Source organism: Dermacentor variabilis, chromosome 9 (assembly GCF_050947875.1).
Source record: "Dermacentor variabilis isolate Ectoservices chromosome 9, ASM5094787v1, whole genome shotgun sequence".
Taxonomy (NCBI): domain Eukaryota; kingdom Metazoa; phylum Arthropoda; class Arachnida; order Ixodida; family Ixodidae; genus Dermacentor; species Dermacentor variabilis.
The window spans coordinates 40,656,494-40,679,862 of record NC_134576.1 but is presented as its reverse complement, the minus strand read 5'-3'; the positions used below and the strand labels follow the sequence as shown (position 1 = coordinate 40,679,862).

General features: G+C 47.8%; 1 protein-coding gene and 1 long non-coding RNA gene across 2 annotated transcripts; both read left to right on the top strand.

Moving 5' to 3' along the window:
- Positions 1 to 3,049: 3,049 nt before the first annotated feature.
- LOC142592632 (uncharacterized) lies at positions 3,050 to 3,646 on the top strand. Its single transcript, XR_012830750.1, has 2 exons — positions 3,050 to 3,196; positions 3,265 to 3,646. It is a non-coding gene; the product is annotated as an uncharacterized LOC142592632 (long non-coding RNA).
- Positions 3,647 to 17,577: 13,931 nt separating this feature from the next.
- On the top strand, positions 17,578 to 20,239 carry LOC142557986 (uncharacterized). The gene has a single exon (XM_075670158.1). The coding sequence runs from the start codon at positions 17,648 to 17,650 to the stop codon at positions 19,010 to 19,012; it is 1,365 nt and encodes a 454-aa protein (XP_075526273.1). The 5' UTR covers positions 17,578 to 17,647; the 3' UTR covers positions 19,013 to 20,239.
- Positions 20,240 to 23,369: the final 3,130 nt, after the last annotated feature.

Below are 23,369 nucleotides of genomic sequence, written 5' to 3'. Positions count from 1 at the left end.
GAGAACTCTGTCTCTTTGATACATATGAGCGCTTGTACCAAAACACAGAAGACAAGCGCGATGGATAAAGCCGTAGTGAATTATGATTACCTCTATCTCCATCTGTTACAACTTAATCGAAATAAAAATTGCGTCACTACTTCAATTCACACCAAATATTGGACTAGACAAAAGAGTGAATCGCTAAATCAAAGCGACAAATAAATGCGTTGCCATTTGGGTGACGAAAAGTGGTCTGAAATGACAAGCTTCCGCGACAGCCCAACGTCGGTTACGAGGGGTAATCCAAATTTCGCGCCAGCGAAACCGAAACAGGAAGTGCAGGCCAGTTGCTCTCATCAACCGCCAGGCGCGCTAGGGTCGATTGGTCCGCTGGGTGTGTATGCATAGAGTTTCTCACTACATTACCTAGAGGGAAATCTGGCGCTGCTGCGCTGTGGTATGCATAGAGTTAGTAGAACAACTCTAGAGGAAAAGCTGGGCCGGAAAAGTGGGAACCTCTAGGGCGCCGCCCTGTTGCTACTGGCCAATGTGGCCAGCGCAATTACTATTGAAAGAGCTGAAAGCAAGTACAGGTCACCTTATGCTTTCTCATCTAAAAACGCATACCTGATGGCTTTATGAAGGTGGTACGTTAATATTAAGTTTACAGAAAGCGATCGCTAAGTCCGTGACTTATGTAAATCACGATCTACGCATTCATGCAATAAAAGATGACGCGAATTTCGGTTTCGAATCTGTTTTTTGGATGCGTAGTAGTTTCGCACCGTTTAGGTTTGACATGCGATCGCTCGTCGACAGCGGACGCTATGGCACACTCGTGCCTTATGTGCCACCGAAGCCCCCAAGTGCTCTGGCATATACCGTCACATGTAAGTAAACGAATGTATCTCCTTGTTGAGACTATCACGCGAGTATGCAGCTCTTGTGGTGAATCACAATCGTTTGAGAAGCGTCACAGTAGAGCATTTTTCTGCATGCGGAGCGGTGTTTTTATTTGCAGGTTTCCCTTCAGTAGGAAATTGCTGGACAGGCGGACCAGCGCACCGGAATTGTACTGGCGAAGCCGCAAGCAACTTAAAGAATCTGTTTAATTGTTGCACTTTGAACAATCATGCTTCTACAAAGGCCACAGCAGACAAACAGTCTGATGCCGAGTATTTCTCTGCCACGAAGTAATCAAGAGGCGAGTGCCTAATGCGGACGAAATCGAGTGCATCGAGACTTAGAACGGCAGAAAGCTCAGCTACTTGGTAAGGATTCATTATGCAAAACAGAGGTGAGGCGTGCAGACAGGACACAAGAGTAGAGAAGTGGGCGGCGCTCGTGTTGTTTGCTTGTAAATACTCTGCTCTTTGTGTCCTGTCTGCACGCCTCACCTCCGTTTTGCATAACGAGTGCATCAACCCACATATTAATAGCGTAGGCGTTTTATTAACTGTGCAATATTTTCAACACTTCCTTGCATGCCATTTCATGTGGAATATCTTTTCTGGTCACAAATTTGTGCAGCGAATCTATTTGCATGATTGACTCCGGGCCTGCGGGAACGTTCACTTGCACTTGATGCTGAGTCTTTTACATGTATCCATAAACTGAAGATATGCACATCGGATCCCTGCGAGCATTTTCAAAATTCAATTATTTTAGACAACAGGCACATATGCAATACTGACATAATCCCGAGTACCACTAAGCAGCTGGGACACATTTTTGTTGACCATACTCGCAGGTAAAATAAGTAGATCATGTGGACAGCTCCAGCTCATTCTCCTTAAATCAGTGTGTACAAGGGGTATGCAAAGATAATTTTTTTCTCGCGCACCGATTATTTTGCTGTATAAGCAAGAGAACCCACCACGTTAGTGTAACGTATCTTGCACATCACACTAATATGTGCTTTAATTTACCAAGTGAGATGAGTTACTTTTATGGCTCATTCAGTCATATCACACTGCAAGCTGCATTCATCAATCCTCAATTGGATTTTGCAAATGTTTAATGAAACATGTTTCCCTTTTATGCAGATATGCAATGGCAAGCCCTTCCGTGTGTTCCAAAGGTAAAATTTAAGCTTTAAATTAAAAAAGACATTTTTAGTCAGAAACAAGCAAAAATGGTGAATGCAGAGTATCGAAGCCCAAGGTACAGAAATTATTAGAAGTGTCGAATGGTTTTAAGGAAAGAGTCGTATTTGCAAATGCAACTTTTTAGTGGAGGTCAAGCAAGTCAATATAGGTAGAATAATCTGCAAGATTATGCGAGTGAGGGGATGTCAAGCAATGGGTCAGGAAATGCCTTGTTTTTCTGCAAAACAAAAGCTATGATTGTCATTACATAAGTTATTTTAGCATCATGAGACTGGTGCTTGATAAATTCAGTAATAAAGCAAAAAACAAGACAAGCAAAAATAAAAAAAACAATTTAATGATGCCCTCTCCACACTGGGATAAATAAAAATAAACACATCACATCTAATGTGGACATATCGGACGCCTTGTGAAACACGAAAGGAAAAATTCAGTTTCGAGCTATGGAACTTGCCGCATAGATGTGGGGGGCCTTGCACTAATAGTGATAGTTACCACTGCATTTAGAAATTGAAAGCATTTGTGCAGACAAGGATGATTCTTTATATTTTTGGCTACCACTTCAAATGCCTCCACCAAGTGTTACAATGCTGCACGCAGCCATACTAAGGATCTCGCAGCAACACCTGCAGGTAAAAAGCAGAAGCAGTCAAAGTCCTGGTGTGTACTGGACACCATGTTTGAAAATTTTTGGGCAAGAAGAATGCAATAATAATAATAATAATATTTGGGGTTTTACGTGCCAAAACCACTTTCTGATTATGAGGCACGCCGTAGTGGAGGACTCCGGAAATTTTAACCACCTGGGGTTCTTTAACGTGCACCTAAATCTAAGCACACGGGTGTTTTCGCATTTCGCCCCCATCGAAATGCGGCCGCCGTGGCCGGGATTCGATCCCGCGACCTCGTGCTCAGCAGCCCAACACCATAGCCACTGAGCAACCACGGCGGGTAAGAAGAATGCAAGAAGCAGACATAACTGCATTGATTTCAATAATTTCCCATTTGAATGGCCTTTTCTTTTTGTTTAGACAATGCCTACGCCTAGCCACAGCAGCTCCCTCATACAGACTCCGCAAGCCAAGAGGCCGTGGAGGCAAATGCAGGTAAGAGGCAAGAAGCAATAGCACTGGTGTCGACATTCATCTAATTTCTTTCTTTTTCTTTCGTTTAGGCAGCCAGCACACCTCGAACAGCCACTTTGACTGTGGTTGTGTCACCCTAATCGTAAAGGAAACATTTGAGGGAAAGCGGCAGGCAATGTGAACAGCCACTTCTCCATGTAAACGATACTCTTTCTCTCGGATGACTCCTACGCCTCGCCACGCCAGCACACTTGTGCACAAAGATGCCGCGGAGGCACGTGCAGGTCAGAGGCAAGAAGCAGTGGCACTGGTGTCGACATTCACCCAATTTCTTTTTCTTACACTGAGACAGCCAGCACACCTCGAACAGCCACCTTGACTGCGGGTGTGTCAGTAGATTCCTGTTGTACATATGCTCATAATAAACTTCAGTAAACTTGAACTTGATAATAAACTTGAAGGCAAATGGGACATTGATGCATTGTATTTTTGAACATTTATTGTACACATACAATATATGCTACACTTTGCAGTGCTACAGAGCGTATTTTGAAGCTTCCCCCTATATTTTGCACCTTTAATTACGTATGTGTTGTGTGGCCCTCAATGCAGTTCATGTTGTAGCAGCTGCTTTGTCTGTGTATCGCACATTGGCTTAAGCTTGTGATATCCACATACTTCTCTCACATATACAAAATAAAGTTCTATGTAGTCCTCAGTGTTACAACAAAAAATGAAAGTAAACAATCCGATCGTGGAATTGTGTTTAATACAGTGATTCCTATGACAGTTACTGAGAAGTTGACAACTTGAACTGGTCAATTGGTCCATGGCCTCCTCTATTTTTCAAAAAATAAAGGAGGCTATGGATCTGTCATGGCAAGGAATTGTATGTATACATAAAAAGAGGGGGGTATGTGTGTGTGTGTGTGTGTGTTTGTAGTAGGGGGTATAGGATTAGGGCGGTACGAAAAAAATGTACCAACACCGTCCTCTAGACCCATTGCGTTAAGGTACCGTAACAAAGCGTATTATGCATAAAGTTCACACAACCAACTCTGATATTACTGCACACGCCAGGCGACACGAGCTACATTTGTCATGACGCATTCGCGACTGCACCAGATGCCCTCCATATTATTCTCTTTAATCGTGCACACTGCACCGAGGCAAAAGAAAGATCATGGGCGCAGGTGCCTTTAAAGTATCTCGACCTTGCGAGGCTCTGCTGCGCGTGTCAGGGTAGCTGTCTGTGCGAACACTCCCTGGCACACACACCTGCCTCGGCGACCCCAACCTACGTACCGTTCTGCTTCGAGCTTTGATCCCCCCACTGTCACTTCGGTGCCCTGGAGTTCTTGCACCGCCTGCTTTATTATAATCTCAGGTGCTCTCCTGAGACTTCCGTTTGTCGGTTACATGTGCCGTACAGCTGGATCAGTACTCATAATAATAATAAAAAAAACGATCTATCGTCGCGGCGATAGATCGCGAAAGCGGCTTTTGCAACGTACCGCGCCCGTGCGAAGAGAATTACGGAACGCCAACGAGGAATCTGACCACAGCTTCGAGCTCGTAACCTCGTCGAGTAACACTCCTGCAACAGGCGTGACCGCTGAAAACCGCATACCGCCGGAAACTTCAACAGGATCATCCCTCGGTTGCATAACTGCCACCTGTACGGCCAACATGGACCACACCCGCACCGTCCCGCAAGATAGAATAAAGAACCAACTTATAAAGCCCAAACACACGGCTGCACGCACACATCACGACAGTACAAGCGAGACGCCATGCTACTACGCTGCTACTGTTGCCGGATTAAAACTAACTACTGTCACCAAGTCTAGCAAGCGTCTCAGGAGCTGGCAACCTCGGCGCGTAGCAACATGGCGGCGCTCTTGCGGTTCCCGATTTCAATGCATGGGCCCTATGGGTAGCTTGTCCTCTAGAGTCAGTATAGTAACTCTATGGTGGTATGCATGGGAATGCCGGTATATTGTGACTTCGGATTGGCATCGTTCACGGAGAGACAGCAAACCTTGAAGACGCGCTTGGCAAGTACCGTTCCGTCTGTCACAATGATTTATTTTCTACAAAAACAGCACGTGAAAAGCTGTTTTAGCTTTATTATTACGCAAAAACATGTTTTGTTTAACTATGAGAACTTGTTATTGCGTGTACGCTTATATGTTACGTAAAAAGTATCAGCGGGCCGCTAAAGTTGGAGGACAGACGACAAGGTTCCCGCTCGCTTTGAAACAGTTTGTCGTCTGTTCTTGCTTATTTTCGCTTGGTCATGCATTGTGGGTGAGAAAAGATGTAATATGCGTGAATGGAAACATTTTATGAAGATTTTACTTTGAGAACGCGTTATTTGCACAGCCATATGCACGTTTTAGACGAAGCCTCTTACAACACCAGCCAACACGAGCCTCGCAGACACATATACCGTGATTCCCATGGCGGCACGGTGCCCCCTTAAGAAACTCCCATAGGCGGTGGCGCCAGATTACCCTCTAAGTGTTATAGTGAGAAACTCTATGGGTGTATGGGAGTGGCCACAACTTGTTTTTCTTTCTCTATGGTACTTACGCGACAGAGTTAAGCGCCACTTGTCGCAGAAAATTTGGTGCCGACGAATAATCATTCTGAACCACAACCGCGCAGGCCCTCCAGGTGGCGCAGGCATTGTTTTAGATTGTTTACAACGTTACTCCTCAGAAGTTTGAGAATTGCAGCTCATGAGCAAATGCCATGAAAGAAAACACCGACAGCGCCTGCCTTTTATGTAATTTTGACATGGTCCCTTCTCGACCACCTTCCGACCCTCCCACCGTTAGCTGCGGGCGCCTCTACTACGTCCTGACGAGGCCGGCGTTACAGCAGCAGCCGCAGCAGTGGTAAGGCTAAAGGAAGAGGCAAAGACAGCTTCGCTTTATTATTTTTATTGTCCTGGTCACATGGCGCTACTTGAATGTACCTTAGTCAAAAAGAAAGGAACATCCATAAGGCATAGCGGAGAGTGCTATGCCCAGATGTAGTGAAGTCTCTGAAAAGCTCTGGCCGTAGCGCAGTAGTTAGCTCTCAAGTAACGACGCACTCCTAAATACTCGGAAACATTTCCAAACATTCCGAAACGAGGCCCATAGAATTTCCTGAAGGTGTGAGAGCTCCCTCATCAAACTTTGACGCCTTTGATGCATTACTTTTTCTTGCTTCTGCGCAGTTCGCCCGTTTTTCTTTTTTCTCCCTTAAATATTATTTTGCACAAAAGAATATATCCCAACTATTTGAGGAGCCTATCGACCTAAGCCTGTGCGAAGCACTTCAATAAGAGAAAGCTCGTCATAACCATGTGGTGCCGGATAATTTTTTTTTGTATCGCTTTCAAAACCGTCCGTATGTGTTCAGCGGCGATGCGATCCATCTGACAATGAACGTTTTTCGTAGCAGTACTTCGAAATAGTTGCAGTCGTGGCTACCATCGTCACTAACGTGGCGTCACATTATAGTCCGACACAACACAGCAATTAATTAAATGTAACCTTCTGGCAATAAGTGAAAGAATACGAGGACGACGTACTCAAAGAATATCGAGAGAAAGGAACTGAGGTAATCGAGATATAGTATAGACTGCCAAGACGCGTGAACCACACGAGGATCATCCCCGTGCCCGTATCGTACGGGGCTTACCCTCGGACCGTTCTCTACCGGACAAGATCGACGGCACCCAGGCTGTGCTCCTAGAAAGAAAGGGGGCGCAAACAAACGACTCCCGTTTCGTGTCTCGCATGAGATGTCGCCCTGACCCTCACTGTCTGATAGCCCAGTATCGAGGGCCCAAATAAGAAACTCGCCCATAGGGAGCTGTGTATGCAGCATACGTCTTTGCTGTGACCATGTGTACTATCGGCCTAAATTCAAACGCGAACAATTCCGAAGTCACTCTAATGCGTTGCTGCGTTTCCGGGTTAACCCGCATTTGTAACAGTGACTCAATTCCGGACACTGAAATACGCACTAGCGACTATTCCTCGTTGCAGAACCGGCTACAGAGCGATTACATGTCGCACCTCCATGTAATTACTCATGCCGTAAGCCTTCTGATCGATTGCTTCCTCCTTCCATTTCAATTTATGCCGATGATGCGTTAGACAAACAGTACGCTGAGCCATTGAAAGTCCCAGAGGAATTCATCAACATGTTAAGGTCGCATCAATCTCTCATCTTTTGGGACACTGCCATTCGTTCCAGTGCCATCATTTGTTCTTTTTCTTTATTTAGCTTTTCTTTCCGGAGACAAAATGTATTATTAAAGAAAACAGAAGCGGAAATTGAAGGCTATACTACCCTGACAGGGGTTCGTTTGCTAGGAAGTACAGCCATTTCGTGCCGGCACCGTGACCAGACTGTAATCCTATATTAGAACGCATAATATTTTGTATTATATTACCCTATATCATAGGCGGACGATAATTATTATTAATATTCTATTTCAAGAATGCCACTCGGTGTATAAATGAAATATCTTTGGCTCTTCGCGATGCAGAGACTGCATTTATTACCGCTAGGCAGGTGCCTACGTGTGTTTCCCGCTCCCGCGACGTGCGCAGTTTGTCTGTATATTCTGGGTGTATTTCGAGCTACTGTAAATGGCATTCCATATACACATTAACTGTGGGTGTACCTATCATGACGACAATGATGATGATGACGACGACGACGATGACGATGATGAATTATTGGCATCCCCTTTGAAACGGAGCGGTGGGGAGTAGTCACCTAGCCTGCTTGTACCACGTGACTTGTAACGTGCCGCATCGCGGACGTTTCGCGTAATCTACTATGTCGGCGTGCGCCTGCCGCTGGTGTGTGTGCGTACTTAAAGTATACCAGGTCTGCGTACCTCCAACGCTTGTTGCCGTCGCACAGGCTGTGCTGCAGCTCTTAATAGGCACGCAAAACGTCTTCTATCACGATCGTGTGTCTGATCTGTCCTGCGCTTCACGCTACAGACGAAAAACAGCAAGCTGTTAGCGACCAACTTCAGCCAAGTTGTTAAATAAAGCAAGTAGAATTTATTGGAACGTGAAAAGACCTATGGCGTTCGGCATAACCAGTCCGCGCTTTCACCGGCAGGAAATTTCGGTGCGAAAGTTATCCACGGATAGTTAGGTAAGGTTATTTCAACAAGTTCTCAATTTCTTCATTCAAGGTTTAACTTCCGAGGCGCGTTGGGGTGCGATCGTGTGAAAACTTTGCGCATGTTGGGCGCTGCGAGTGCAGCGCGGAAGCAAATAAGTACGCAGAACGGGGCGGGAGAAAAACGAACGAATTCGCTGCTTCGACGCGCAATACCAGTTATGCCATTGAAAGTCCTGCCGTGAATTCAAAAATGAGAAGCTTTGGGTATTGGTCTCGAGTAAACCGGATACTGGCGCACAATAATCATCCTGGTGCCGGATGAGAACAAATGTCTGAACATCATGGGCCTCATATTACATATACACATAACTGACCTCGTAGTTTGCATTCGTTTCGTGACTGCCATATGGTGCACCAGATCGTCGAGTGCGAGTCATATTTTGCGAGCTCCACAATTGACCGGACGCCTATTTGTAAGTGCCAGTATTGGTGGGCGTGAAATAATTTAAATAACTAAGGTTTTATTATGAAGCGAACTACAAACGAACTTCACATTTCACTTTTGTTCATAAATCAGGAAACATTTTGTATACAATTCGATATGTCAAGGTTGTTTTCCTGGAATATATGTACTCGGTTCGATTCGCAAACTTCACTGTGCAAGCCCCTCTACATTCTTTTTTACTACTTCTGCGTCACTCGCAAGTTAAAGTTCCTGCACAAGGGCGTGGTGTAGCTTTTGCGATGTCTAGATTGAGCATATAACCTGGCATGAACTAGCTCGCGAAGCGCAGAGCCAAGTCAAGAGAATTATACTTTCATTCATTGTGGGTGTCGCGCCGGCGTGGCCGATAAGCGCCCCGAAGGGAAGCGTCATCGTCGACGGCGGTAACATCCTTCCGTCGTCTGAATAACTTATCTATATTGTTATGTGTAGCTGAAGCCCAATGCTATATACACTTAATTTACAGGGAAGCTAACTGAAGGCCAAAATGGCAACGCTATATCTCAAGCGGGCCCACGTCGTCTTCTTCCTCCTCAGTGCAGCCTCACTGTGGCGGCTGTTCCGTAGCATCACCCCCGGCGGTAGAAGCATCGTCCCGGTGCTTATTCTACACATCCGCGGTCAAAGGTGTGTGGTATGGCTTTAGTCTCACCCCGTGAACGATGTCACTTGCAGCCGACGATGGCGCTGAGAGGCCGGCGGCGATGACTTCATACGTGACATCGCTCACTTGTCGCACCGCACGATATGGGCCAGTGTAGCGCGAGAGCAGCTTTTCGGAAAGGCCTACACGTCGAATGCGTGACCAGAGAAGCACCAGAGAACCCGGGGTAAAGCACGTCGCGATGGTGGCAATCATAGAGGCGTCTCTGATGCTCCTGTGAAGCCTCGAGACGGGTGCGGGCGAGCTGGCGGGCGTGGTCGGCGTGTGCGATCGCGTCGCGGGCGTATTCAGTGGCTGAACGCTTGGCCTGGGGCAACAAAGTGTCTAAGGGCAACACGGTTTCTCAGCCATATACGAGATAGAATGGTGAATAGCCGGCGGTGTCGTGACGCGATGAATTATACGCGAACCTCACATATGGTAAGTGAAGATCCCAGTCGTGGTGGTCGGTCGCAACGTACTTTGAAAGCATGTCGGCGATGGTGCGGTTGAAGCGCTCCGTAAGGCCGTTGGTCTGTGGGTGGTAGGACGTGCTGAACTTGTGCTTCGTCGAGCAGGAGCGGAGGATGTCCTCGACGACTGCCGACAGAAAGCTGCGGTCACGGTTAGTTAGTAATTGGCGCGGAGCACCGTGCACTAAAATTATGTCATACAGCAGAAAGTCAGCAACGTCAGTAGCACAACTTGTCGGGAGGGCTCTGGTGATTGCGTACCGCGTAGCATAATCAGTAGCGACGGCGACCCATTTATTTCCGCAGCCCCAGAGAGGAAACGGTCCAAGCAGGTCTAGGCCAACACGGAAAAGGGGTTCCAGTGGGATATCGATCGGCTGGAGACATCCATCTGGAGCTGCGGAGGGCTTGTTCAGGTGCTGACAGGGCTCACAAGCGGCAACGTAGCGCCGCACGGAGCGGGCGAGTCCCGGCCAAAAGAATCGACGTCGTACACGGTCGTAGCGCGAGACACCCAAGTGTCCAGCCAAGGGAGCGTCGTGAAGTTGTTGGAGGACAGTCGAACGCAGGTGCGATGGAATTACGAGTAGAAGGTCAAGACCGTGTGGATCGAGATTGCCGCGGTATAATGTCCCCTCCTTAAGGAGAAACATACGGAGAGAGGCGTCGCCAGGCGTTGACTCCAGATGGTCAATGAGGGCTCGTAATGAAGGATGGCGGCGTTGCTCGTGGCCGATTTCAAGCAACTGGGACACAGAGAAAACGGAAGCGATGGCGTCCGCATCAGTTGGTTCGTCAACGGGGTAGCGGGACAAGCAATTGGCCTCCTGGTGCAAGCGTCCCGTCTTATATACCACGGAGAAGGTATATTCTTGCAGGCTTAACGCCCAGCGAGCGAGTCGTCCCGTGTGGTCCTTAAGCGAGGATAGCAAGCAGAGCACGTGGTGATCAGCGATGACACAGAAGGGGCGTCCGTACAAGTATGGACAAAACTTCGCAACAGCCCACACAAGAGCGAGGCACTCGCGCTCTGTGATTGAATAATTGTGCTCGGCGCGTGATAGAAATCGGCTGGCATAGGCTATAACGCGATCATGTCCACGCAGGCGCTGTGCCAACACTGCTTCTATGCCGTGGCCACTGGCATCAGTTCGAACTTCTGTTGAGGCAGAAGGGTCAAAGTGGGCCAGGATTGGAGGCGTGGTAAGGACAGTAGTGAGCTGCGAAAAAGATGCGGCTTGGTCAGGTCCCCCCAAACATGGGGCGTCTTTCTTCAAGAGGTCGGTAAGGGGACGTGCAAATGTCGCAAAATCCTTCACAAAGCGTCGGAAATAAGAGCATAGCCCTACGAAACTACGAACGTCCTTGGTAGACTTTGGAACAGGAAAGTTCGTAACGGCGCGAATTTTGTCCGGATCAGGTCTCACGCCTCTGGCGTCCACGAGGTGTCCAAGGACGGTGATTTGGCGGCGAGCGAAGTGACATTCTCACGAGTTCAGCTGGAGACCGGCGCGGCCGAACACGTCAAGAATCGCTGAAAGACGGTCTTGATGCGTGTCAAATGTGGGCGAATAAACGATGACGTCGTCCAGATAGCACAAATAGGTGGACCACTTGAACCCCTGAAGCAAAGAGTCCATCATTCGTTCGAAGGTGGCGGGCGCGTTACAGAGACCGAAAGGCCTCACCTTGAACTGATAAAGGCCGTCAGGGGTAACAAATGCAGTCTTCTCTCTGTCCATGTCGTCGACGGATATCTGCCAATAGCCGGACCGTAAGTCGATAGAAGAAAAATAGGTGGCACCGTACAGGCAGTACAGGCACCGTACCCTGCACCTCCACCAAATTAATGTTACGTGTAGCCGAAGCCCAGTGCTATATACACTTTATTTACAGGGACGCTAACGGAAGGCAAAAATGGCGACGCTATATCAACCGGGCCCACGTCGTCTTCCTCCTCCTCAGTGTAGCCACACTATGGCGGCTGTTCCGTTTCATTATGCACGTTCTCCTTTCCGCAACAGATATGGAACAGCGAAGGCAAGACGTAACGGTCTGCAACTTAAGAAACGCCGACGGGACTTCCCGATAGTGAAGAACAGGCCTGTCGATAGTCATTCTGGCACGCTGTCAAGAAGGAGCCACCGTAGACTATAGTACGGGGTGCGAGTGTCTTGCCGAGGTGTCAGGCCTTCTGTCAGCCGTCTGCTTCGAACTGCCTTCCACAGTGATTCTCATTACCTGCGTCCTTCTGCACGCATCGGTACTGGCAGCACGCTTATCGCTGTCCGTTGGTCAGAACACGGTACCCGCTGGCGACGAGTTCTCACCGAAGCCGCAAGGAAGGAACATCAGCGAGCGAGCGACTTGCGCGGTCACGAGCAGCGTCGACGTGGACGCGACGAGAATCCCGGCTGAGCTGCCCGCGGTGAAGTGCAACTGCCCGAGCAGCCTGTGCAGTTCCAAGGGCGACTACCGTTGTCAAGAGGTGAGGAGCACATTTCGTGTGGCCTATCGGGGCGGCGCCAGCGGCTTGGAGCTCGACAACGGGATGGTGGAGCTGACCACGTCGTGCGTCTGCGCCGTTAGCCGGACGGCCCCTGCTGGTTCTGGAGGTGGAGTCAGGACGTCCAACGTCGACGAAGAGCCGGTCTAGAGAGAGCATCGAGTTCCAAGGCCTCGAACCGATTGGAATTTCGACTCGAATGGCGTGTCGTCGCAAGTGCGTGCGAGTTCACGTTGGGACATCTAGAGTCGTTAGCTTCAGAAATTGAACCCCCCCCCCCCCCCGCCATCTGGATGGAACTCACGGAAATCAAGGATTTCAACCGGCAAGACTTTCGAGTGACGCCTTTAGACCCGTACTTCGTTAATTTCTTTATATCACTCAGAACAACGGCTATTTCTAATCTGTATATTTCTTGTTTCTTGTGGGGAAATCATTGCAGCAGCAACGGTTCGACAGATCTATGAACTTTTGATGTTCGGTTAATGCGGTAAAAGTTCCTATCTTTCGACGTGTCTGCTATGGTACGGCACCTTTCCTCTTGCATGAATGAGCATCAATTGAAGAAGGATAATGTTGGTAGGAGATTACCGCGCTCAGTTCCTGCTAGTTTGTTGCTCTTTCCGTATAGTTTCGAACAAAATCCTCGATTTTTTAATGCAGGAAGATGTGGTTGTTCATGGTGACCTTAGCTTAGTCCTCACATTCGCTTGTATGTTTAGGCTTTTCAATAGGACCTAATGCGAGCAAATCTTCAGCGGGGCGCAGGCGTTGGCAATCCAGTGAGCCTAGTTTTTCAAGAAAACGGGAATTAACATGAGGCAGACCTCTGACGTTTAAAAAATTGAACAACAAATTAGAAAAACACCTGATTAAGAATTACAATGCTGATCCTATCCCCCTACGGAAGTAATATTTTTCTGATAGAGTGTATTTTATTAATTTTTGTAATCAATTAGATATGTGTTCTTTACCTCAAATTTATTGTAAATGTTTTTTTTACTATTTAATTACGTGCTTTATATTTCATCGCTCTGTTCCCTCTCTAATTTTTCGACGGTACGTGCATTCTTACTGATTACTATAATTTCTCATTTTTTTATCATTCTTAACCGGCCGACACCTCTTGATGCAATTCAGTTTCTTTCAAGGTTTTCTTTCTTCTTAGTCTTTTGTTATTTCCTCATTTTCAAACAACCAACAGCATATTGCTATCGCTTGTTACTCGCTTTGTGAGAAAACAGAAAGCAAATGTCTGGTACAGTTTGACGGAATGAAATCTGCAAGTAATGAATACTGAGCTGCGCTGCATGTAGCTCTAAAGTTTAAGACATACACGAAGAATTAAAGCAGGATCACCGTCACAAGTTCACGCGTCTGTATTATCATCTTTTCTTCGCCGGGGTTTTATTAGAACTGTGAGGTGCAGCTTGGAATAGACGATAAAGAAATACATGGTGTTTTAGCGAACACTTTCAAAAATCTTTAAAAGTTGCCTGTTGCAGAGAGAGAGAGAGAGAGAAAGGCAAAGGAAAGACAGGGAGGTTAGATATCACAATTCTGCTTCATGAGCTGGTGTACTACAAGCGGCGGACAATACTTGCACTGAAAAATTGAGGTGCAAAATAGACTAATTAGTAAAAATTCACTGTTTAAGTTTTCAACTAATTACATTATGGGCCATATTGCAATATACAAATGCTAGCCATGGAGTTCGCAAGACTTTGAATGAATTTTCAAGAAGGCACCAGTTTCGAGATATAAATTCCCGAACTTTGCAGAGAAACGCATTGGCGTTCCAGTTAATTTGCTAACTAAACGTCGTTTCACGCACTGAAGCACACAACTGGGACGCCAATGCCTTTCTCAGCAAAGTGCGGGAATTCGTATGTCGAAACTGATGCCGTCCTCAGAATTCGTTCAAAGTGGATCCGCCTTGTGGACTCAATGGCTAGAATTTGTAAATTGCAATATGGACCATACTGTAATTGGTTAAAAACGTACTTAGTGAATTTTTATTAATTAGTCGATTGGGCATCTTAATTTTTTGTGCAAATATTGTCCGCCGTTTCGAGTAGACCGGCTCATCAACTAGAATTGAGCTATCTACCACAGGCAACCTCTAAAAAAATTTGAAAGTGTTCGTTGAAACACCCTGTATATGCCTAGCCCCGATGCAACCGGTCGAAACGTCTTCAGGTAGAAGCGCAAGTTGTCATGTTTTCCCGGCGAGTTGTCTTGGTTTTCTCAGAAAAAAAAATTTCTTTCTCACCCTTCGATATAGCGCATCTATGTACTCTTCTTACTCGTAGGGCTGACCTTTTCTTTCTTTTTTTTTATGAATCCACTCCTCCTTGGTCAATATTATGTGGCCACAATACATAGAAACAATAAAGCTTGCTGAAACCAAAACGTTCCCTTAAAAAAATTACGAAAAAAAGACACCGACGCTATAAAAAAAGTTGTTCAAGAATTCACTGTTTACACCGCACAATACCTTTAGCCTGTTCGAACAACGAGGAATCTGTGGGATTCGAACGCAATCTTCAAAATAAGAAACAGAAAAGAAAGACCGCAACGACTTTGTCAAAAAAAATTATTTCGGAAAAAATTCACTGTGCCCATCCTCAAACTCAATTTCCAAAGCTAATGCCAACGAAGTATTATTTATTTATTTATTTACGCACGTAAAGGCCAACCTCCGTGGAGCAAACTTTCGCGACCAACTTTGTGCTGCGGCAAATCCATCGCGGAGCACCGCCATGTGTTCTTTATGCATAAAAAGGTGAGGTGTGCAGACAGGACACAAGAGAAGTGGACAACACCAGCTCCGGCGCCCTGTCTGCACGCCCCACCTTTTTATGCTTAATGAATCCTTACCAACTAGCTCAGCTTTCTGTCGTTCTAAGCGTGCGTTCGTCGCCCTACGATATCTCTGCGAGTGAGAGCAGGCTAACGCCGCCGACCCCGTTGCCGCCTGCCGTGACGGCGACCCCAACCGCTACGCAGACCGCGAGTGATCATTGTGGCCAGACCAGCTCGACCAACACACACTGTCGGCTCGACTCGGGCGCCCGACGGAAGCCAGCGGCGGTGCTACGATGTGACTATTCAGCACAATATATATATATATATATATATATATGCGTATATATATATATATATATATATATATATATATATATATATATATATGACCTTGGCATGCTCCGGTCTCTGGTGAATGCTTATCGAATGCTCTTGAATAACCAGCACACTCCGTCAGCGCGAAGTGCAATGCAAGTGCTGGATGCTCTAAATTCAGTACTTGCAACTCCTGAGTAAGCATCATGGCTAAACCGCATCATTCTATTCGCACTGAAGTCAAAAAGGCTAGGGTTTAGCTTAACCATATACTTCCACGCACTGCAACGTACTGCTGACGCCCACCGACTCCTTGGTCTTCACTGGTGACTTCAAAGTCTATCACCAGCTATGGGGAAGCACCGTGATTAGGTTCAGACACCAGAATGATGGAAGCCTTACGTATCGGCGGAGCACTTGCTTGGACTTGACTGATTTCTGGGCGTTTTGCTGGGTGCACACAGTGTTCCCTCTATCTCGCTTTCCTCTTTCTGTTCCCCGTTTCCCTTCCCTCTGTGTAGGGTTGCAAACCGCACACTCGTCTGGTTGACCTCCCTGTCTTCCCTCTCTTTGCTATCTCTCCCTATCTCTTTCGCGCCGTCAGTATTTGTGCGTGTGCAGCTATTTACAGTGGTTGACCGCAATCAATCTCAAACGCACATCAACACATTGTGTTATTTGTGCGCATAAATATTTTGCTTGCCGCGCAAAGGAAGCAAGAAGCAGCGGTGCGATGCTTCGGTGGACAGCCCAGGCGCGGTCGAACTAGCACCACATACTGCGCTCGAACTGCTGAAGAGCGCGTCGAACGAGTGGAATAGCCTGGGAAAGACAACGCGCGCCCCCCCATCTCGGAGGCTATGTCGGCAGGTACGGACTTCGCGGTGGCGCCGCCAGGAGGCGCAGCGTGTCTAGAGGGAAGCGCGAGAGAGGAGCCTGTCTGAAGTACAGGCCTCATGCATGGTGCGTTTGGGCTATTGGGATACTTGAGCAGTCAAAGTATTTATGGCAAGGGCCTACGATTTTACTAATGTCGTTATATGAATAAGATACATGCTCCTTTTGTGCTTAACGCTCAAGAGACGACCAACGTATGCAGAACGTTTTGAAGACAATGTCTTCTGTGCTAACATTACACGGCTCTTGCGTATCTGGCTATGTATACAGGTGACCGCTTAACAAAAGGAACAATTCCTTTACTATAGAATGTCGTAGCGAGTCGCAAAATTATAAGCATAAACTAATGCACGGCGAGTACAGGCTCTAATTTGTCAGCACTAAACTCCACGTGGGCGAAAGTGCAACAGGTCTTTCGTCATCTCTCTGGTCAGTTCACCACCTAGCTATCCCGACTGCAAACTAGTTTCAGTTCCGCTAATTTAGGGAGGTAATTAAGAGGCTGGTATGCAGAAAACATTCTTCCAAGTCTCAAAACAACGATAACAATTGTGGTCCATTTATTTCATATTCTAATGCTTTTATATGCAGTTGTCGAAGCCTTAATACTTTGCAAGAGCCCCCCCCCCCTCCCTTATTGCTTCTGATATTTTAGTTCTGCTCGGCCACATAAGAGCCAATTACCACAACAGGCAAGTCAGTCACATAGTTTCTATAGTTGGATATAAACATCCACGGAGTGGAGGAAATTTGGCGGCAGTAACATCCGCCGCGCTAATGGATTCGTATCAATGACTTCCAGGAGCGTGCAACTTCCTGTCGTACGGGAAGTGGGAGCGCATCTCAATCTCGTAGCGCTCACTTCCAAAGTTATCGGGCGCGTGCCGACGTTGAAGACCGAAAAGAAGAGGGAGTAAAGAGTGCTGTGACAGCTACGCCTGTATTTTCTGCTAACAAGCGCGGCTATAAATGATCGCAGCAAAGGATACGCCGCCCTCTATTGCAGAAGAAACGCTGTTTGAGGTGGAAAACAACTCCGTCGAGCTAGTCACTGTTACAGAGGCTGCAAAGTCGAGCTTGGCAGATCGCCTTGCGCCAGCTGCGTAAGAGCGCCGCCTTATAGCCCAGCTTGAGACAATCCGCCCCTGTAAATGCAAAGGTCGTTTCGAGCACCAGCATGATCACCTCACCGAGCAGCAAGTCTCCGTGGCTGGGGTCAATTTTAGCTTCAACATTCGTATTCGCCTCGTTTCTGGCCACTGTGGTGTCCTACTCAGTGACCGGCACGGCGCACTCAACCACCAAGTGCTCCGAGAAGCAGTTCAGGTGCATAACTGCAGGGAACTGCCTGCCCGGAATGCGGCAGTGCAACGGAATGTCAGATTGCGAAGACGGATCGGACGAGCAGGGCTGCAACGATAACAGGACGTGTTTCGATGAAGGATTCCGTTGCGAACAAGGTGGTCGGTTCATCCGGGCAGCTTGGAAGTGCGACGGCCAACACGACTGCGCAGACGGCTCGGACGAAAGGAACTGTACGAATTCGCCGAAATGCCCGGAAAACGAGTTCGCCTGCAGGAGTGGCAGTCAGTGCATTTTGTCGACTTGGCGGTGCGACGGCCACCACGACTGCCATGACGGTTCGGACGAGGATGGTGCCATGTGCAATGAACGTTTTACCTGCCCTCCCAACAAATTCCCTTGCAAGTCTTTCGGTTCCTTTGTCTGTCTCCCCACACAAAGACGATGCGACGGCGACATTGACTGTGACGGCGCTGTAGACGAGAATAACTGCACTAGACCCAAACAATCATGCGCAGAGAACGAGTTTACGTGCGTCGACTTACATCAGTGCATACCTGCAGCTCTGGGCTGTGACGGTAAACCGGACTGCAAAGACCGTTCAGACGAAGACTGGGTGGGCTGTGTCAGTGATGCGCCTTGCCCGTCGGGCCAGTTCGCTTGTAGACGCACTTATGGGGGCTCAGTTACGTGCTTGCCTGGGACGTCCCTTTGCGACGGGCAACCGCAGTGCGTCGACGGCTCCGACGAAGTCGGTTGCCAAGACCGCGTCTGCGAAGCGGGAGAGTACAGCTGCGTGGGAGGGCGCTGCATTCCGCAGCAGTGGACGTGCAACGGCAAGCTCGACTGCCGAGACGGAGCGGACGAAGACGCGACGTTATGCCTCCTGTATAGGTCCATGTGCCGTTTGGTGGGTCAGATTCCCTGCGACTCGCCCAACGGTAGCGCTATCTGCATCGGCGATGAGCAAAGGTGTAACGGGCACGTGGACTGCCGGGACGCCAGCGACGAGAGGCGGGACTGCGCCAAGTGGGCCTCCCATTGTCGAGGAAGCTTCTTCCGGTGCGATAACGGCAGGTGTGTACTGAAGCACTGGAGGTGCGATGGCGACGACGACTGCTTCGACGGAAGCGACGAAAAAGATTGCGCCGGTGCCCATGAACGCTCCAAGAACTGCTCCATTGGCGATATTTCGTGCTTCTCGGGTTTCGGACTGCTTCTCACTCAACTTGTGGTGTGACGGCCGCCCGACTGCCCCGACGAAGCCGACGAGCGTGATTGCCCCAACCGTGACGTCTACTTTCATGTGAGGTCACCAATGCGAGGTGTCTTCAAAGGAAGTGTCATTTTGTGCGTTTTTGCACGCGCAGAGACCAAGCGGCGCCGACTGGGGAACCGCCACTTGCGGGAAGCAGACGTATACTCTCAAAAGCACTTGGTCAGAGACGAACTTGGTGTGGCGTGTAGCATCGACGACTTCATCTGATTCCGATAGTAGGTCTTCAGGGTGTCGTAGCCGCGCATGCGGCGGCCCTTGAGTAAGTGTCTCCTCGGCAGGACGCGCGAGTTCGTTTTGGCTTTGTGCGCCACTCGGAAGGAAAAAATGCTTCGTATTGACATAGACAATCATCAAGGATGCTTTCTATCGTAACTTTTTTTGTCGAACGTATACGTGTTCTAATGAAAGTGTTAACAAAGTTCTATTTAACGTCTTTTTTCATTCTGGCCACCGCAAAAAATGTTTGCAATACCAGTGTTGCAGGCATTGAGTGCCCGACGATCAGTCGTTCTCCGCAGTCCCAGTTAGCCTTAAGGCCTCCTTTCTTCTCCCTTTTCTTGCGCTGTTCCTCTTTTAAGCATTTAAGCGTTTTGTACCAACTAGCCTGACAGCGAAATCTCTTCAAGTTCTCAACTGCCCTCAAACACCAAGCACCCCTGTTGTTTAATCTCGCTGTATCTTGCTCAAAAGCAGAACTTGTCTGTTAGATTGATGGGTGCCTCTATATTCGTTGCTGGTCCAGTGATTCGTCCAGCGACAAGGAGTCTAGATTTCTTGCTTCAAACACGAAGTTCCGGGGAAAAAAGACTGAACCTCACAATAATTAGACCCGTCAAATGGCACTCCGCGTTATTTCTCAAGGAGCCTTATGATATAACTTATAAAAATCGGGCACTTGGAATCCTTTCTTCTCGTTCACTCCGTGTTATTTGAATTTCGCGTTTCTAGGATTAAAATGCCTATAATCAAAATTATGATGACAGGTGGCATAACATGACAAACACAGCAGATGATCCGACATGGCAAGCATTATAGGTAAATCAGTATTTGGTGCCCTTATAAAAAGCCGGAAGAGTGCTTCTTCTTCTTTGGCCTCAGAAATGCTTTTATGGCTTTCGCCGTAAGTTTTTTTTATTACATTCCAATGTAAAGATTTCATGTTTGAAATAAATCAACTACGGCAATGGTCCAATTTTTCAGCTGTATTCGTGGTATCTTAAGACAACTGACACATTAACGCAAAGTGCAGTTTCTAGTTGTGCATTTCCGTTACGTCTTGGAGAATGTCTGTCTTACAAGTTGCTATTTTTGTCTTAAAGCGGGGCACAGGTTAACGGCTCCGATATTAGTGCTCGTGACGTAACTTGGCATTAAAGGGGCACTAAAGGCAAATATCAAGCCGACGTGTAGTGTTTACATACCATTCCAGAAACCTCGCAAGGTTGTTTAGTGCCAAAACTTAGTTCACAAGAAAATTGCATCTTAAGAGTCCGAATACCTTTTCGAAATTTAAATCTCCCGCCACCCAACCGGGGAAGTGGTGACGTTGCACACACCATCACCACGATTTTCTGCCGTCGGTGAGTGAAATGGCCAAGATAGCTAGGTAGCCAAGATAGAGCAGACAGAGCGGCGGATTCGCCGCTGCAGCTGCTTCTTGGTCAAGTGCTGTAGACCGTTCGGGCATCGATGCCGCGACATCACATGGAACTTGAATTCTGTGCTACTTGCAATTGGCGCGAATTTCGCAAGCCCGCAACACCAGCGCGGCATTACGCGATAACCCAACTAGTGAAACGCGAAAGCGTGGGCGGCGCAGGGTCGAGGAAAAACGAAACCTTTCGACCACTCGCGTCGTCGTCAAGAGTAATTTCATCGAGTTCCTTTTGTTAATGAATTAGAACTGGAGAAGTAGCATTTTATGTCATAATAAAATACAATACAAGGACGTTTATTGCGAAGAGTAGTTTAGTACTAGTGACAGAATTTAAGTGAGGAGTGTTTTCGTCATCGGGCAAATGCTTGAACGTCGTGCGGGAGTCTCTATGTCCTGCATTTACCGCAATTTCTCGATTATTAAGGCTCTGTTTGCGATAATATTGACGCCTTAAGCATTATTTAAGGATTCTCGGGCCCTAATCTGTCACTTTAGCTTGACCTAATATTCGCCGCAGGTAGACAGGTGTCACTCACCATAAAATTCAGTAAAGGGGGCGATCTTTACAGTTGACAGTCTTGCGAAGTTACAAATATCATAACCGGAGCTATTACGAGCTCAAGTCAAGCACGACCTAGGGGCGAAGATCCAACATCACAGCCCTGCCCGAGCCCGCATAAAAACTTGCATACCGGATCCATGATGTAGGGTAAGTGCGAGTCCGTGCGGTGCCGGCAACAGTTCCTCTGGCTATAATCCACTGTTATTACGGAAAGACGCAAGGTTCTTAAAAAAAATTAACATGCTTGTGGCGAAGATTTGGCTGGGTACCCAGAGATGATACAGCAAAAATACCATATGGTTATCACAAAAATTCACACTCCCCTGAAGAATCCGCCCCACCCACAGAAGAACACCATTACTGGAGCTCAAAAAAGTTTTCACGCTTCTTTACTCATTCACATGCTTGCCGGCACTTACGTAAGGTTTCGCGTGGATAGCTCACCTGACAAGTGTAAATAGTCATATCTTATGTGGAGCAAGCGTGTCTCACATTTATTGCATACCTCACAGATACTCTCTGTCCAGGAGTGAAAACACGGCAGAAAACTCCCAAGGGTGCGATAGGCGAGGCCGAGAAGAGATCGCCTCTTTTACTCGGGTGTGTCTCTTTGGCCTGCGCGTATATGCGCTCCTAAAGGCAGACGTATCTTAGTACGGGTCGAAAAACTCAGCCCTTTTCCACGCACTGCAGGCCACCAAACTGGACTCGAGGCTCAATAAAGTACTGTGTCTCGTGGTTACTCCATTTTCGCCTCCGTTCTCCCCGCCTTCATTGTCATCTTTCATTGCTGTTTTTTGCCACCTCTCCTTCTTTCCCTGTGCAAAGCAACCTGGTCAAAAGATACTGACTCAGCAAGTAAACCTGCTGGCCTTTTCGGTAATAATTTCTCCTAACTTTCTCTCCGCGCTATGGCCGAAATGACGTGCGAAGATTGCACGCCACTTACAACACTGAGTGGTAGGCCACTGCACCTGAGAGCTACCTGATACTCTGTCGGGAGAGGTCTATTTATAGGGGAAGTTGACTTGCTGCCTTTAACTGAAATCGGCTTTATTTATGGCTTGGGCCGATGCGCTTATGTAATGCTTACTTTTTCTGTAGGGAGAGGTATGTTACGCACCCTCGCGAACGCTTTAAAAAAATAGATAGTCGAGCGCAGGGTAAACGGTGGAGAAGGCAGATATATTTCTCTGGCTTGTAAGACCTGAGTCCCTGTACTAAACTTCCACATTCCTAGCCCATATCCGATGGCCGCAAAAAGCAAGCTCATAAGGCTTCGCAACATCCATGCTGCTTGGCTCTCGTTCGACATCAGCGAACAAATACACCCGTCAGTTCCTCACATATCGACCAATCACGCATCAGCAACAGAGTGACATAGCCTTTCCTCCGTAGGCGTTGCGGAACGTGCTGCAATAAGGCTGGAAATATAGGGCATGCATGCAGACTTAGCCTGCGAGAGTTTCAGAGCTTCACCGACATTGAGCACGCGCTCAAGCTCGAGCCTTTTCAAAACCGTTCCGCAGTCCAGAGGCTTGCAAACACAGCGCCACCGGTCGACAGCATCATCCCTTTTAGTGGTTTAGGACAGATGATCACATTCTGCTAAAGTTTCTCTTCTTTTGATCCCCAGCTGAACGAGGGACCGGTGTATTCATGTCTCCCATTCCTGTAACCCCTCCTGTCTCTGTCGGTCTTCCTCAGCACTCTCACCCCAGCAGTGACCTACAGCGTTCAGCTAGCTCGAAAATCGGACCCTTGCTTGACAAACGAGTTCAAGTGCGCAATCAATGGTAACTTCATTCGGACGGCGTGTCTCTGCGACGGAATAAATGAGTGTGACGACGGCTTCGACGAAAGTGACTGCGCACGAGACAGCCGGTGTTCGGTGACGGAGTTCCGTCGCCAAGATGGCCAGTGCATCTCGAGCTGGCAGCGGTGTGACGGCAGGCCGGACTTCGACGAGCGTTTGGACGAAAGCAAGGCACTCTGCAGGTCCGAGAGGTGTCATGCTGATAACTTCGCGTGCAAGAACCGCCCAGGCGCTTGTATTCCCGCCGAGTGGCACTGTGTGCTGACGGCTCCGATCAAGGAGA